Source organism: Lagenorhynchus albirostris, chromosome 13, assembly GCF_949774975.1.
Source record: "Lagenorhynchus albirostris chromosome 13, mLagAlb1.1, whole genome shotgun sequence".
In the NCBI taxonomy this organism is placed as follows: Eukaryota; Metazoa; Chordata; class Mammalia; order Artiodactyla; family Delphinidae; genus Lagenorhynchus; species Lagenorhynchus albirostris.
This window is the reverse complement of record NC_083107.1, coordinates 7,596,539-7,610,295: the sequence shown is the minus strand read 5'-3', so window position 1 is coordinate 7,610,295 and position 13,757 is coordinate 7,596,539. Positions and strand designations below refer to the sequence as shown.

Here is a 13,757-nt window from a genome sequence, read left to right as displayed (position 1 = left end):
TGTGACTAGACCTCTAAGTAAATGCCCACCAAGGGCCACCCAGTGCACCACTAAGAGACGTAATCCCATATGCCAAGAGGGTGATTTATATAATACATCACATCCCTTTTCCAGGCAAACCACATGTTTTGGGTGTTCTGTTATCTGAGTTCATTCCCATTGGCATAAAATAAACTCTAAAACAACTAGTATATCCTAGCTTAAAAAAATCCTCAACCCCACATCCCACTTAAGCTGCCACCCCATTTTTCTACTACTCTTAATAGCCAAACTTCTTAAGACTTCTATTCTCTCCTGTCTCTACCTCCTCACTTCCCAATCATTCGTCAACCTACCCCATCTTCCACATCTAACACTGTAATTCAAACTTTTTGGGGGGGTCAGTGCTACCAAAACCTCCAATGTGCCAATCCAATCAATGTTTTTTCATTCTCATCTTATTTTGCTTCTTGAAAGTACCTGACAATTGATCATATCCTCCTTTTTAAAACATGTTGCTCTCTTGCTTCCCAAAATGACACTCACTTCTGGGTTTTCTTCCTATGTCTTTGGCTTCTTCTTACTCAGTCCTGGATCCTCTTCTCCTCATTCTCTATATTTCCCCTAGGTGATTTCATGGTTTTAAAATACCATTTATATGCTGATGTGTCCCAAATGTATATCTTTAGCTTAGATTTCTCATCTGAGATACAAACTTATCTATTTACCTGCTTACCCTACCTTTTTACTCGAACTTAAAATATCCAGAAATGAATTCTTCAATCTTCCCCTTTTATATTTTCTTTTAATACTTCCTGTCTCAATAAAAAGCACCTCCACACACCTAATTGCTTATGTCAGATATTTTTGAACTGCATAATAGTAAATCTTAAAAATATTTATTGTTTTAAAATGGGCTCTTTTATAGTCTTGACCAAAATTTTACTTTAAAGTTATAACCATATTTTCATAAAGATCACTGGTAAGAAACAATAATAGGAGACTTTATAAAAATAATCTTTATAAACTCAAGTGATACCATAGATATAGCCAAATATATGTACACTTTCCACCGAAGATAGTATATATGTAATGTATTTCATTACAACAGCTATGGGCATGACATATAATACAAAAACTTATAAATTCAAAATTGATCATCATAAATTTACAAAGTATTGCTGCTTTGTTTAGCTATTTCTTCATTGAAAAATATGAAGCCATGTCTAAGTATTTATGGTCCTAAATTTAAGTAAAAATTTTTATTATCAAAGAAAAATATATTTTCCCATGATTTCTGACTAAAAAACTTTAAGGGCATATTTCTAAGTTTATCTATGTTATAACTGAAGAGAAGAAAACTTTTTTTAAACCAGACTTTAAAAAAAAAGTAACATCAGGGAAAAAAAAAACAACTCACCAATTTTTTCATCCAAGCACATAATTTTCTCCTGAGTAAGCTGTAGCTCATATTTTTTCTTAGCAAGGTATCGTTGAGTATCAGAAAGATCTTTTTCTGTGTTTTCATATAAAAGTCTGTAAACATTTTAATAATGAAACTAATTCTGAAATTTTGTTTTATCAACTTTTTAGTGTATTTAAATCTAAAAACTTTTAAGAATACTAATGTACATTTTTTTCTTCTTAGTATTTTCATTATAAAAACACATTATAGGAGGTTTGAAATATAAAGGATAAAAAGGGATACTCAATCCGCCACTCCAACATAAGCAACTATTAGCATTTTGGTGTTCATTAGTTCGTATTTTTTTGGCTACACGTATTTTAAAGTTACCATATTCTAAATTCAAAACTGAATCCTGATTTTTTTCCACCTACACTTAATCTTTAATATTTTTTAGTCTTATTATTCAGCCCTCCAAATTATCATTTTTTGGCTGAAAAACCTTATATGAGCAGTAACCATTTACTTAAGTACTCCCCTAATATTAGACATTTAGGTTCATTTCAGGTTTTCACTATTACAAATAAATCTGTAATGAATAGCATTTCATTGAGTCCACAAACATTTATTAAGTGGCTAGTATGTACCAGGCACTAGGTGTTGAGGAAGCTATGGTGAACTAGGTGGGCAGTGGCCCTGGTCTCATGGAGTTCACAGTCAGTAAACAAATATTAATAAGTAAACAGACTATAATTTCTGGAAATATGGAAGCTAGATAATCTGAAAGTCCTCTCACCACAAAACACTTACACATACTAAATATGATGTAAGAAGCATCCTTTTAAATGTATAGCAAAACTTAGAAGGATTTGTAAGGGAAGTCCTCTGGAGCCAAATCAGAGCAATAAGACAATGAACTGATGTTATGTTAGATACAGTTGGGGTTTGCCTGTCTCTGTGGCCTGGAGTCTTGCCTTTTAACTCAGAAACAGAAGATGAAGCCACAGAGATGGCTGCAACACAAGTATTAGAACTAAGGTCCGGGAATTCCCTGGTGGTCCAGTGATTAGGACTCTGTGTTCTCACTGCTGAGGGCCCAGGTTTGATCCCTGGTTGGGGAATTAAGATCCCACAAGCCATGTGGCATGGACAAAAAAGAAAAAAAAAAAAGAATTAAGATCCTCTACCATAAGGCCACTAAGGGCTACACTATTACTGGAGAGGACTAGAAGAAATCAGCTTGCCAAACATTGCTAGGGCCAGGGTAATACAAATAACTAAAAGTCTTCATTGGGAATTCTCAACCTCAAGATAAGAAATCAAAATAAAATCTGGTTCCAGGATGGTCATATAATCTAGAACACTCAGTGGAAATAAAAGTTCTCTGGAGGGACATGCCCTCAACTCAGGCACAAACTAAACCTCAGACAAAGGTCTGTTGAAAATGAGCTCACAATTCAGTCTTAAAAACACATTAAGAAACAACCCAAACTTAGTGGGAGTCAAAATACACACAGACTAAATTAAATCCCAAAGAACTTCAGATTATAGCATTATTAAATAGCAATTTAAAAATAGTTTTAAATACTAAGACATAACATAAGTAATAGAATACACAATGAAAAGAAAAAAGAACCAGCAGATTTTTAAAAGAATCAAAGAGAACTTCAGGAAATTAAACTGAAGTCACTGAAATAAAACTTTTAAAAGCACATCAAATGACAAGTTTAAGAACAAAATAGACACAGCTAAAGAGACAATTAGTAAGATAGAAAGAAAAAAAAAAAAGCCAGATCAGGGCTTCCCTGGTGGCGCAGTGGTTGAGAGTCCGCCTGCCGATGCAGGGGACAAAGGTTCGTGCCCCGGTCCGGGAAGATCCCACATGCCGCAGAGTGGCTGGGCCCGTGAGCCATGGCCACTGAGCCTGTGCGTCCAGAGCCTGTGCTCCGCAACTGGAGAGGCCACAACAGTGAGAGGCCCGTGTACCACAAAAAAAAAAAAAAAGCCAGATCAGAGGAAATTACCTATAATAGAGCACAGAAGAAAAAGATAGAAAAAATACAAAATAAAGTTTAAGAGACATAAAGAATAGAATGAGAAGGTCCAATATTCACCTAATAAAAATTCCACAAGAGAATAAACATAATATTCAAAGAAACAATGGCTCATATAATACATGAAATCTTAAACTAAAGAAACATCAATGAAAAACATAAACAGCAACTTTGAGGGAATGTAAATCATGGGTAGAGCCAAAAAAAAAACTGTATCTATTAAGACAATTATAAATGGAGGAGGGTAAAAGTATTTAAAGGGAGACAAGATTTCTACATTTAAACTGATAAAATGTGACACCAGTAGGCTGTGTGTATAATGTAATATCTAGAGCAACCAATGAAAACATCTACAGAGATACTCAAAAGTATTAAAGATAGATCCAAATGAAATTCTTAAAAATGTTCAAGTAACCCACAGAAAGGTGGGAAAAAGAAAACAGAGATAAGAAAAACAAAGGGAAGAAACAAACAAAAAAACAAATAAAACAGGAGACTTGAGCCCTAACATATAATAATTACATTAAATACATAACGTCTACCTTATTTGTGTTAGCTAAACACCAGAAACAATCAAAATGTCCCTCAATAGATGAATGGTTAAACTGTGATACATCCATACCATGGAATACAATGATAAAAATACATAAAACTATACATACACATTGAACTAGTGACAATTTCTGCTTCTGATATTGTACTATAGTTATATAAAATGTAATAGCTGGGAGAAACTGGGTGAAGGAATCTCTCTGTATTTTTGCAACTTCCTTTCACCCTAAATTATTTTAAATTTAAGAAGTAAAACAAATTCTCAAATCCAACCTGCACAACTAAAATAAATAAATAAAAATCTCAGGGTGGGGGGAATTCCCTGGTGGCGCAGTGGTTGAGAGTCCACCTGCCGATGCAGGGGACACGGGTTCGTGCCCCGGTCTGGGAAGATCCCACATGCCGCGGAGCGGCTGGGCCCGTGAGCCATGGCTGCTGAGCCTGCGCATCCAGAGCCTGTGCTCCGTAACAGGAGAGGCCACAACAGTGAGAAGCCCACACACCGCAAAACAAACAAACAAACAAAATCTCAGGGTGGGAATTAGGAATCACTATTTTTTTTAAAGTTCCTTATTTGATTTCAATATGCAGCCAAGGTTGTTAAGGAGTGCCTCCTACTGCTGCTTCACCCAGGGGAGCAAAAGGTGAAAAACTGACAAAGCAGATGTTATGTAAGACAAAATGTTATTGCAATTTTATGGTGTCTCTCCCATCTTAGGACTCTTCCATCCCCCATAGTGTGAACTCAATGAGGCTGTTCCCCCCAAAGGACTGTATAACATAATAACTTATATCTCGATGGAAAAATGTGCTCACAGACCAAAATGACAAGACATTTGAAAAGACAAGTCATTTCAAAAGAAACAAAATATACTGATTACAGAATCCAGCAATAGCAGATATATTAGAAGAAACAGATCAAAAATTTTTAATTAGACTAATAAACATATTAAAAGAAAGAGAAAGATATCAGCAATATGAAAAAAGAACCAAGGGGGAAAACAGATGTGACAAGTATGAGAAATGTAGTAGATGAAATTAAAAGAAAAAAAAAACAGATGGTGTAAATAGCAGAATGAATATAGCTGATGAATGAGTTAGCAAACTGAAAGACCAAATTGAGGATATTTCTCAGAATGAAGTATAAAAGGACAAATAAATTGAAAACATGAGGGCTCCCCTGGTGGCGCAGTGGTTGAGAGTCCACCTGCCGATGCAGGGGACACAGGTTCATGCCCCGGTCCGGGAAGATCCCACATGCCGCTGAGCGGCTGGGCCCGTGAGCCATGGCCGCTGAGCCTGCACGTCCAGAGCCTATGCTCTGCAACGGGAGAGGCCACAACAGTGAGAGGCCCGTGTACCACAAAAAAAAAAAAAAAAAAAAAAAAAAAAAAAAAAAAAATTGAAAACGTGAGATGAAAAGTTAGAAGACTTACCAAACCTGACTTTAAGACTTACTATAGAAACCATAATAGAGAGCCCAGAAATAGGCTCACATTTATTCAGTCAATTAATTCTCAACAAAAAGCAATATAATGGGGAAAAGAAACAATTGGTATTGGAACAACTGAATTGCCATGTGGGGAAAAAAATGAATCTTGACCCCTACATCACACCACATACAAAAGACATAATATAAAAGCTAAAACTATCAATATAATGCTTTTGAGAGAAATCACATACACATAAGAAGTTTTAACCCATTTTAGTAAATCAAATCCAAGGATATAGAAAAACTATAATACATCATGTCCAAGTTGAGTTAACTCAGGAATGCAAGGTTGGTTTACAATCTAAAATTATTTAATGTTATTCACCATATTAACACCCTAAAAAAAAGAGAGAAAAGCCATATGACCACATTAATAGATGCAAAATAGACATCTGACAAAATTCAATATCCACTCTTCACATGAACTCTCAGCAAATTAGGAATAGAACTTTTTCAATCTGATAATAGGCACCTACAAAGAGTCTACAGCAAACATCACAATGGTGAATGGTTGAATGCTTTCCCACTAAGATTAAGAATAAAACAATGATAAAACATCCTTCTATTCAACATTATATTAGAGGTTCTAGCCAGAGAAATAAGGCAAGAAAAAGAAACAGGCATTCAGATTGGAAAAGAAGAAGCGAAACTCTCTATTCACAGACAACATGATAATCTATGTAGAAAATCCTACTGAATCTACCAAAAAAAACTATCTTAACAAGTGAGTTTTAGCAAGATTGCAAAATACAAGAGTAGTACACAAAAATCAATTTTGTTTCTTACACAGGTACACCTCATTTTATTGCATTTTGCTTTACTGCACTTTGCAGATATTGCATTTTTTTTTTTTACAAATTGAAGGTTTGTGGCAACCCTGCATCATACAAATCTATTAACACCATTTTTCTAACAGCGTTTGCTCACTTCATGTCTCTGTGTCACATCTTGGTAATTTTCAAAATATTTCAAACCCTCCACCAGCAAAAAGATTGACTTGCTAAAGGCTCAAATGATAGTTAGCATTTTTTAGCAATAAAGTCTTTTTATTTTATTTATTTATTTATGGCTGCGTTGGGTCTTCATTGCCATGTGCGGGCTTTCTCTAGTTGCGGTGAGTGGGGGCTACTCTTTGTTGCAATGCACGGGCTTCTCATTGCAGTGGCTTCTCTTGTTGCAGAGCACGGGCTCTACGCACACGGCTTCAGTAGTTGCAGCATGCGGGCTCAGTAGTTGTGGCTCACGGGCTCTAGAATGCAGGCTCAGTAGTTGTGGCGCATGGGCTTAGATGCTCCACGGCATGTGGGATCTTCCCGGATCAGGGCTTGAACCCATGTCCCCTGCATTGGTAGGTGGATTCTTAAACACTGTGCCACCAGGGAAGTCCAATAAAGTCTTTTTAAATTGAGGTGTGTACATTGTTTTTTAGATATAATGGTACTGCACACTTAAGAGACTACAGTATAGTGTAACCATAACTTTTATATGTACTAAGAAGCCAAACAATTTATGTGACTTGCTTTATTGTGATATTTGCTTTATTGCAGTGGTCTGGAACAGAAGATGCAATATTTCTAAGGTCTGCTTATACTAGCAAAAAAACAATAGGAAACTGAAATTTAAAAAGCATTTATAATAGCATAAAGAATGTGAAATACTTAGGTATAAATATGACAAAGGGTGTACAAGATTTGTACAATGAAAAAATATAAAACACTGTTGAGATAAATTTTAAAAGATCTAAATAAATAGAGATTTTCTGTTTATGGATCAAAAGGCTCAATATTGTTCATAGTTAATTTTCCAAAACTGATCTGTAGATTCCACATAATTCTAAGCAAAATCCCAATAATAATTTGTATATGTTGACAAGATGATCCTAAAATTTATATGAAAATGTGAAGGATCTAGGACAGCCAAAACAATTTTGAAAACGAACTAAGTTGAAGGACTTAACAGTACTTGATTTCAAGACTAACTATGCAGCTTCAATTATCAAGACAGAGTGATACTAGCATAAAGATGGAAAAATAGATTGATGGAATAGAGTCCCGAAACAGACTCACATGTGTGGTCAACCAATTTTTTCACTAAGATGCCAAGGCAATTCAGTGGATGAATGGATAATCTTAACAAATAACTAATGGATACCCATATACAAAAAACAAACAAAAAAACTACCTCTACTTTTATCTCATACTTTACACAAAAATTAATTCAAAAAGGATTACAGACCTTACATTTATTTAAAAGGTAGAACTATAAAACTGCTAGAAGCAAACACAGCAAAAATTTTTAGTGACCTTAGGTTTGGCAAAGATTTCTTAAATAGAACACAAAAAGCATGATATAAATGAAAAATAATTTCAATTGTGCTTCATCAAATTTAAAGTCTTTGCTCATCAAAAGACACTGATAACAAAATAAAAAGGCAAGCTCTATACTGGGGCAAGATATTTGCAAAACATGTATCTAACAAAAAATTTGTATCTAGACCCTATAAAGGACTTTTATAAGTTAATGATAAAGAGAGAAACAAACCAATAAAAAATGGGCAAATACTTGAACAGATATTTCACTAAAGAAGATATATGAATGGCAAATAAGTAAATGAACAGATAATCAATATCACTGATCATTAGGGAAAAGCAAATTAAAACTACACTCAGATACTACACACCCACTAGTATAACTAAAGTAAAAAGACAGATGATATCAAATGTTGATCAGGATATAACGCAACTGCACTCTCATGCACGGCTGGTGGGAATATAAAATGGTAAAACAATTTTGGAAAACAGTTTGGCTGCCCTGGAAGCTATCAGGGGAACCACCACTGTGTCCTTGGGTTATAGGATCAGGGCAGCAAGGATTTACAGTGGTACTTATCTGGCTTTTGGTGGAGAGCTGCCCTTGACAACGGAGACCAACATTCTGTGCACTATACTTGACTGTTACAAGATCCTACCTGATAACCCTCATTCAGTATGCATCTGGGGAAAAAAGCACCAATGCATAGTAATCAACAGTAATAAAATATTTTAAAATATAGTTAAATTCTACTGTAGTCCAAGAAGAATTCCTTCAAATGCCCTGACGGATTATTTTCTTAGCTTTCTTCTTGTAAAACACTTTTAAAATGCATGCTAATCATACTGCTCAATACCAAAAAAATAAACAACACAATCAAAAAATGGTAAGAAGATCTAAATAGACACTTCTCCAAAGACATACAGATGGCCAACAGGAACATTAAAAGATGCTCAACATCGCTAATTATTAAAGAAATGCAAATCAAAACTACAATGAGGTATCACCTCACACCCGTCAGAATGGCCATCATCAAAAAGTCTACAAATAATTAATGCTGGAGAGGGTGTGGAGAAAGAGGAACCCTCCTACACTGTTGGTGGAAATGTAAATTGATATAGCCCTTATGGAGAACAGAATGGAGGTTCCTTAAAAACTAAAAATAGAGCTACAGTATGATACTGAAATCCTACTCCTGGACATATATCTGGAGAAAACCGTACTGTGAAAAGATACATGTACCCCAATGATCACTGGCACACTCTTTACAATAGCCAAGACATGGAAGCAACCTAATTGTCCATCGACAGATGAATGGATAAAGAAGATGTGGTACATATATACAATGGAATATTACTCAGCCATAAAAAAGAATGAAATAATGCCATTTGCAGCAACATAGATGGACCTAGAAATCAGCATATTAAGTGAAGTAAGCCAGACAAAGACAAATATATGATGTCGCTTGTATGTGGAATCTAAAAAAAATGATCAAATGAACTTATTTACAAAACAGAAAGAGATTCACAGACATAGAAAACAAACTTATGGTTACCAAAGGGGAAAGAGGTGGGAGAAAGGATAAATTAGGAGGTTGGGATTAACATATACACACTACTATGTATAAAATAGATAACCAACAAGGACATACTGTAGAGCACAGGGTATTATACTCAATATTTTGTAATAATCTATAAGGGAAAAGAATCTGAAAAGGAATATATATATGTATATGTATATAACTGATTCACTGTGCTGTACACCTGAAACTAACACAATACTGTAAATCAACTCCATTAAAAAATTCTTTAAAAAATGGATGCTAATATAAGAGCCATAAATATATTGCAATAATAAGTATATCAATGCATATGATAATGAATGAGTCCAGAAAAGACAAGCGGAGGATGTGGCAAAACCTTCCGGTGTACACTGTGGCCATCCTTATCCTGTTAAACTGCACTGCAGCCACATATCTTCCCAAATAGCCACAAGACCCCTGCACAACACAAGAATATACCTAATAAGAAAAAGGAAAAATGGAAAACTACATTCATAATCCGAAGTTCTCAGATCAGACCTTTAAATCACTGACCAATAAACCCACACCGAAAACAGACATTCAAGAAATAGAAACTTTAGAAATAAAGCTGGTAGCTTCTTTTGCAGACTCTTCTAACTCCAATATGAGAAAACAGGCACTCAGAAAACTTGTTCAAGATATGTTTAGGAGTTGCTTTTACCAAAGCCCAAAGGGGCTTTGGTTAAGCTATCTAACATGGTTTTTATCAAATGCCTATTTTGGGGCTTAAAACCAACCCTCTGTGCAGCCTTAGTAGGAGGTGTTAAAAATCAGGGATCTGCCATGGGGTGCGATTCCCCTGATTTCTCTGTATGGTCTTAGTCTCAAAACAAATTACCATTTAGTTCTCACGTTGCACTCTCCATTAGAGCTCAGATGTATACACTTTTGTCCATTTCTAAGGGAGACACTCATTCAGAGACACTCAAAATAATGCTCTTACACATAGTTGGTTATAATCAAGTAGACTCTCCAGAGAAACTCAAACCAGTGAAATAGAAAACGCTACAGACGACAGCACTGATAAACCAAGCTGTAATGTATGGTGATAGTTTTTTATACTTTCCACTCAGCATTTTAACAAATAATATTACAAGCAACAGTTTGATTAGCAGAGGCTGAAATTCATCGTTTGTTACCTCAGAATGATTCTAAGACTTAAAATTCAAGATGAGAAATCTGCACTTATTATAAACCTCACTGCACAGAATGCTTCCTTCACAAAATGACAGAATCAGAACCAAATCAGAGATTTTTAAAGCAATTTTGGAAAATGTGTTATCAGGTGATTTGTCTGGCCAGAAATCAGATAGAGAGGGTTCTCAGTATGACATTAATATGGGATCTGACATACAGTTGTCATCTCCAGCTCAGAGTCCTAGAATAGATTTTGGTTGTTTGGAAATTTGGACAATTATGGCTAAAGCTGCTATAAACACTGCATGTAGGTTTTTGTGTGGACATACATTTTCAACTCCTTTGGATAAATACCAACAAGCATTTAAGAAAATTGAAATTGTATCAAGTATCTTTTCCGATCACAACGCCATGAGACTAGATATCAATTACAGGAAAAGATCTGTAAAAAATACAAACACATGGAGGCTAAACAATACACTACTTAATAACGAAGTGATCACTGAAGAAATCAAAGAGGAAATAAAAAAATACATAGAAACAAATGACAATGGAGACACAACGACCCAAAACCTATGGGATGCAGCAAAAGCAGTTCTAAGGGGGAAGTTTATAGCAATACAAGCCCACCTTAAGAAGCAGGAAACATCTCAATTAAACAACCTAACCTTGCACCTCAAGCAATTAGAGAAAGAAGAACAAAAAAACCCCAAAGCTAGCAGAAGGAAAGAAATCATTAAAATCAGATCAGAAATAAATGAAAAAGAAATGAAGGAAACAATAGCAAAGATCAATAAAAGTAAAAGCTGGTTCTTTGAGAAGATAAACAAAATAGATAAACCACTAGCCAGACTCATCAGGAAAAAAAGGGAGAAGACTCAAATCAATAGAATTAGAAATGAAAAAGGAGAAGTAACAACTGACACTGCAGAAATAAAAAAGATCATGAGAGATTACTACAAGCAACTCTATGCCAATAAAATGGACAATCTGGAAGAAATGGACAAATTCTTAGAAATGCACAACCTGCCAAGACTGAATCAGGAAGAAATAGAAAATATGAACAGATCAATCACAAGCACTGAAATTGAAACTGTGATTAAAAATCTTCCAACAAACAAAAGCCCAGGACCAGATGGCTTCACAGGCGAATTCTATCAAACATTTAGAGAAGAGCTAACACCTATCCTTCTCAAACTCTTCCAAAATATAGCAGAGGGAGGAACACTCCCAAATTCCTTCTACAAGGCCACCATCACCTTAATATCAAAACCAGACAAGGATGTCACAAAGAAAGAAAACTACAGGCCAATATCACTGATGAACATAGATGCAAAAATCCTCAACAAAATACTAGCAAACAGAATCCAACAGCACATTAAAAGGATCATACACCATGATCAAGTGGGGTTTATTCCAGGAATGCAAGGATTCTTCAATATACGCAAATCTATCAATGTGATAAACCATATTAACAACTTGAAGGAGAAAAACCATATGATCATCTCAATAGATGCAGAGAAAGCTTTTGACAAAATTCAACACCCATTTATGATAAAAACCCTGCAGAAAGTAGGCATAGAGGGAACTTTCTTCAACATAATAAAGGCCATATATGACAAGCCCACAGTCAACACTGTCCTCAATGGTGAAAAACTGAAAGCATTTCCACTAAGATCAGGAAGAAGACAAGGTTGCCCACTCTCACCACTGTTATTCAACATAGTTTTGGAAGTTTTAGCCACAGCAATCAGAGAAGAAAAGGAAATAAAAGGAATCTAAATCGGAAAAGAAGTAAAGTTGTCACTGTTTGCAGATGCCATGATACTATACATAGAGAATCCTAAAGATGCTACCAGAAAACTACTAGAGCTAATCAATGAATTTGGTAAAGTAGCAGGATACAAAATTAATGCACAGAAATCTCTGGCATTCCTATATACTAATGATGAAAAATCTGAAATTGAAATCAAGAAAACACTCCCATTTACCATTGCAACAAAAAGAATAAAATATCTAGGAATAAACCTACCTAAGGAGACAAAAGACCTGTATGCAGAAAATTATAAGACACTGATGAAAGAAATTAAAGATGATACAAATAGATGGAGAGATATACCATGTTCTTGGATTGGAAGAATCAACATTGTGAAAATGACTCTACTACCCAAAGCAATCTATAGATTCAATGCAATCCCTATCAAACTACCACTGGCATTTTTCACAGAACTAGAACAAAAAATTTCGCAATTTGTATGGGAACACAAAAGACCCCGAATAGCCAAAGCAATCTTGAGAACGAAAAACGGAGCTGGAGGAATCAGGCTCCCTGACTTCAGACTATACTACAAAGCTATAGAAATCAAGACAGTACGGTCCTGGCACAAAAGCAGAAACATAGATCAATGGAACAGGATAGAAAGCCCAGAGATAAACCCACACACATATGGACACCTTATCTTTGATAAAAGTGGCAGGAATGTACAGTGGAGAAAGGACAGCCTCTTCAATAAGTGGTGCTGGGAAAACTGGACAGATACATGTAAAAGTATGAGATTAGATCACTCCCTAACACCATACACAAAAATAAGCTCAAAATGGATTAAAGACCTAAATGTAAGGCCAGAAACTATCAAACTCTTAGAAGAAAACATAGGCAGAACACTCTATGACATAAATCCCAGCAAGATCCTTTCTGACCCACCTCCTAGAGTAATGGAAATAAAAACAAAAATAAACAAATGGGACCTAATGAAACTTCAAAGCTTTTGCACAGCAAAGGAAACCATAAAGAAGACCAAAAGACAACCCTCAGAATGGGAGAAAATATTTGCAAATGAAGCAACCGACAAAGGATTAATCTCCAAAATTTACAAGCAGCTCATGCAGCTCAATAACAAAAAAACAAACAATCCAATCCAAAAATGAGCAGAAGACCTATATAGACATTTCTCCAAAGAAGATATACAGACTGCCAACAAACACATGAAAGAATGCTCAACATCATTAATCATTAGAGAAATGCAAATCAAAACTACAATGAGATATCATCTCACACCAGTCAGAATGGCCATCATCAAAAAATCGAGAAACAATAAATGCTGGAGAGGGTGTGGAGAAAAGGGAACACTCTGGCACTGCTGGTGGGAATGTGAATTGGTTCAGCCACTATGGAGAACAGTATGGAGGTTCCTTAAAAAACTACAAATAGAACTACCATATGACCCAGCAATCCCACTACTGAGC

At 35.4% G+C, this 13,757-nt stretch overlaps 1 protein-coding gene across 3 annotated transcripts in view; it reads right to left on the bottom strand.

The window, feature by feature from the left end:
* The window catches only part of TSGA10 (testis specific 10), a 105,326-nt gene that overhangs the window by 41,923 nt on the left and 49,646 nt on the right, over positions 1–13,757 (bottom strand). For all 3 annotated transcript variants that reach the window (XM_060168585.1, XM_060168586.1, XM_060168587.1), the window contains one exon: positions 1,400–1,515. In XM_060168585.1, coding sequence (XP_060024568.1) covers positions 1,400–1,515 — 116 coding nt within the window. The remainder of the gene's footprint in view (positions 1–1,399; positions 1,516–13,757) is intronic.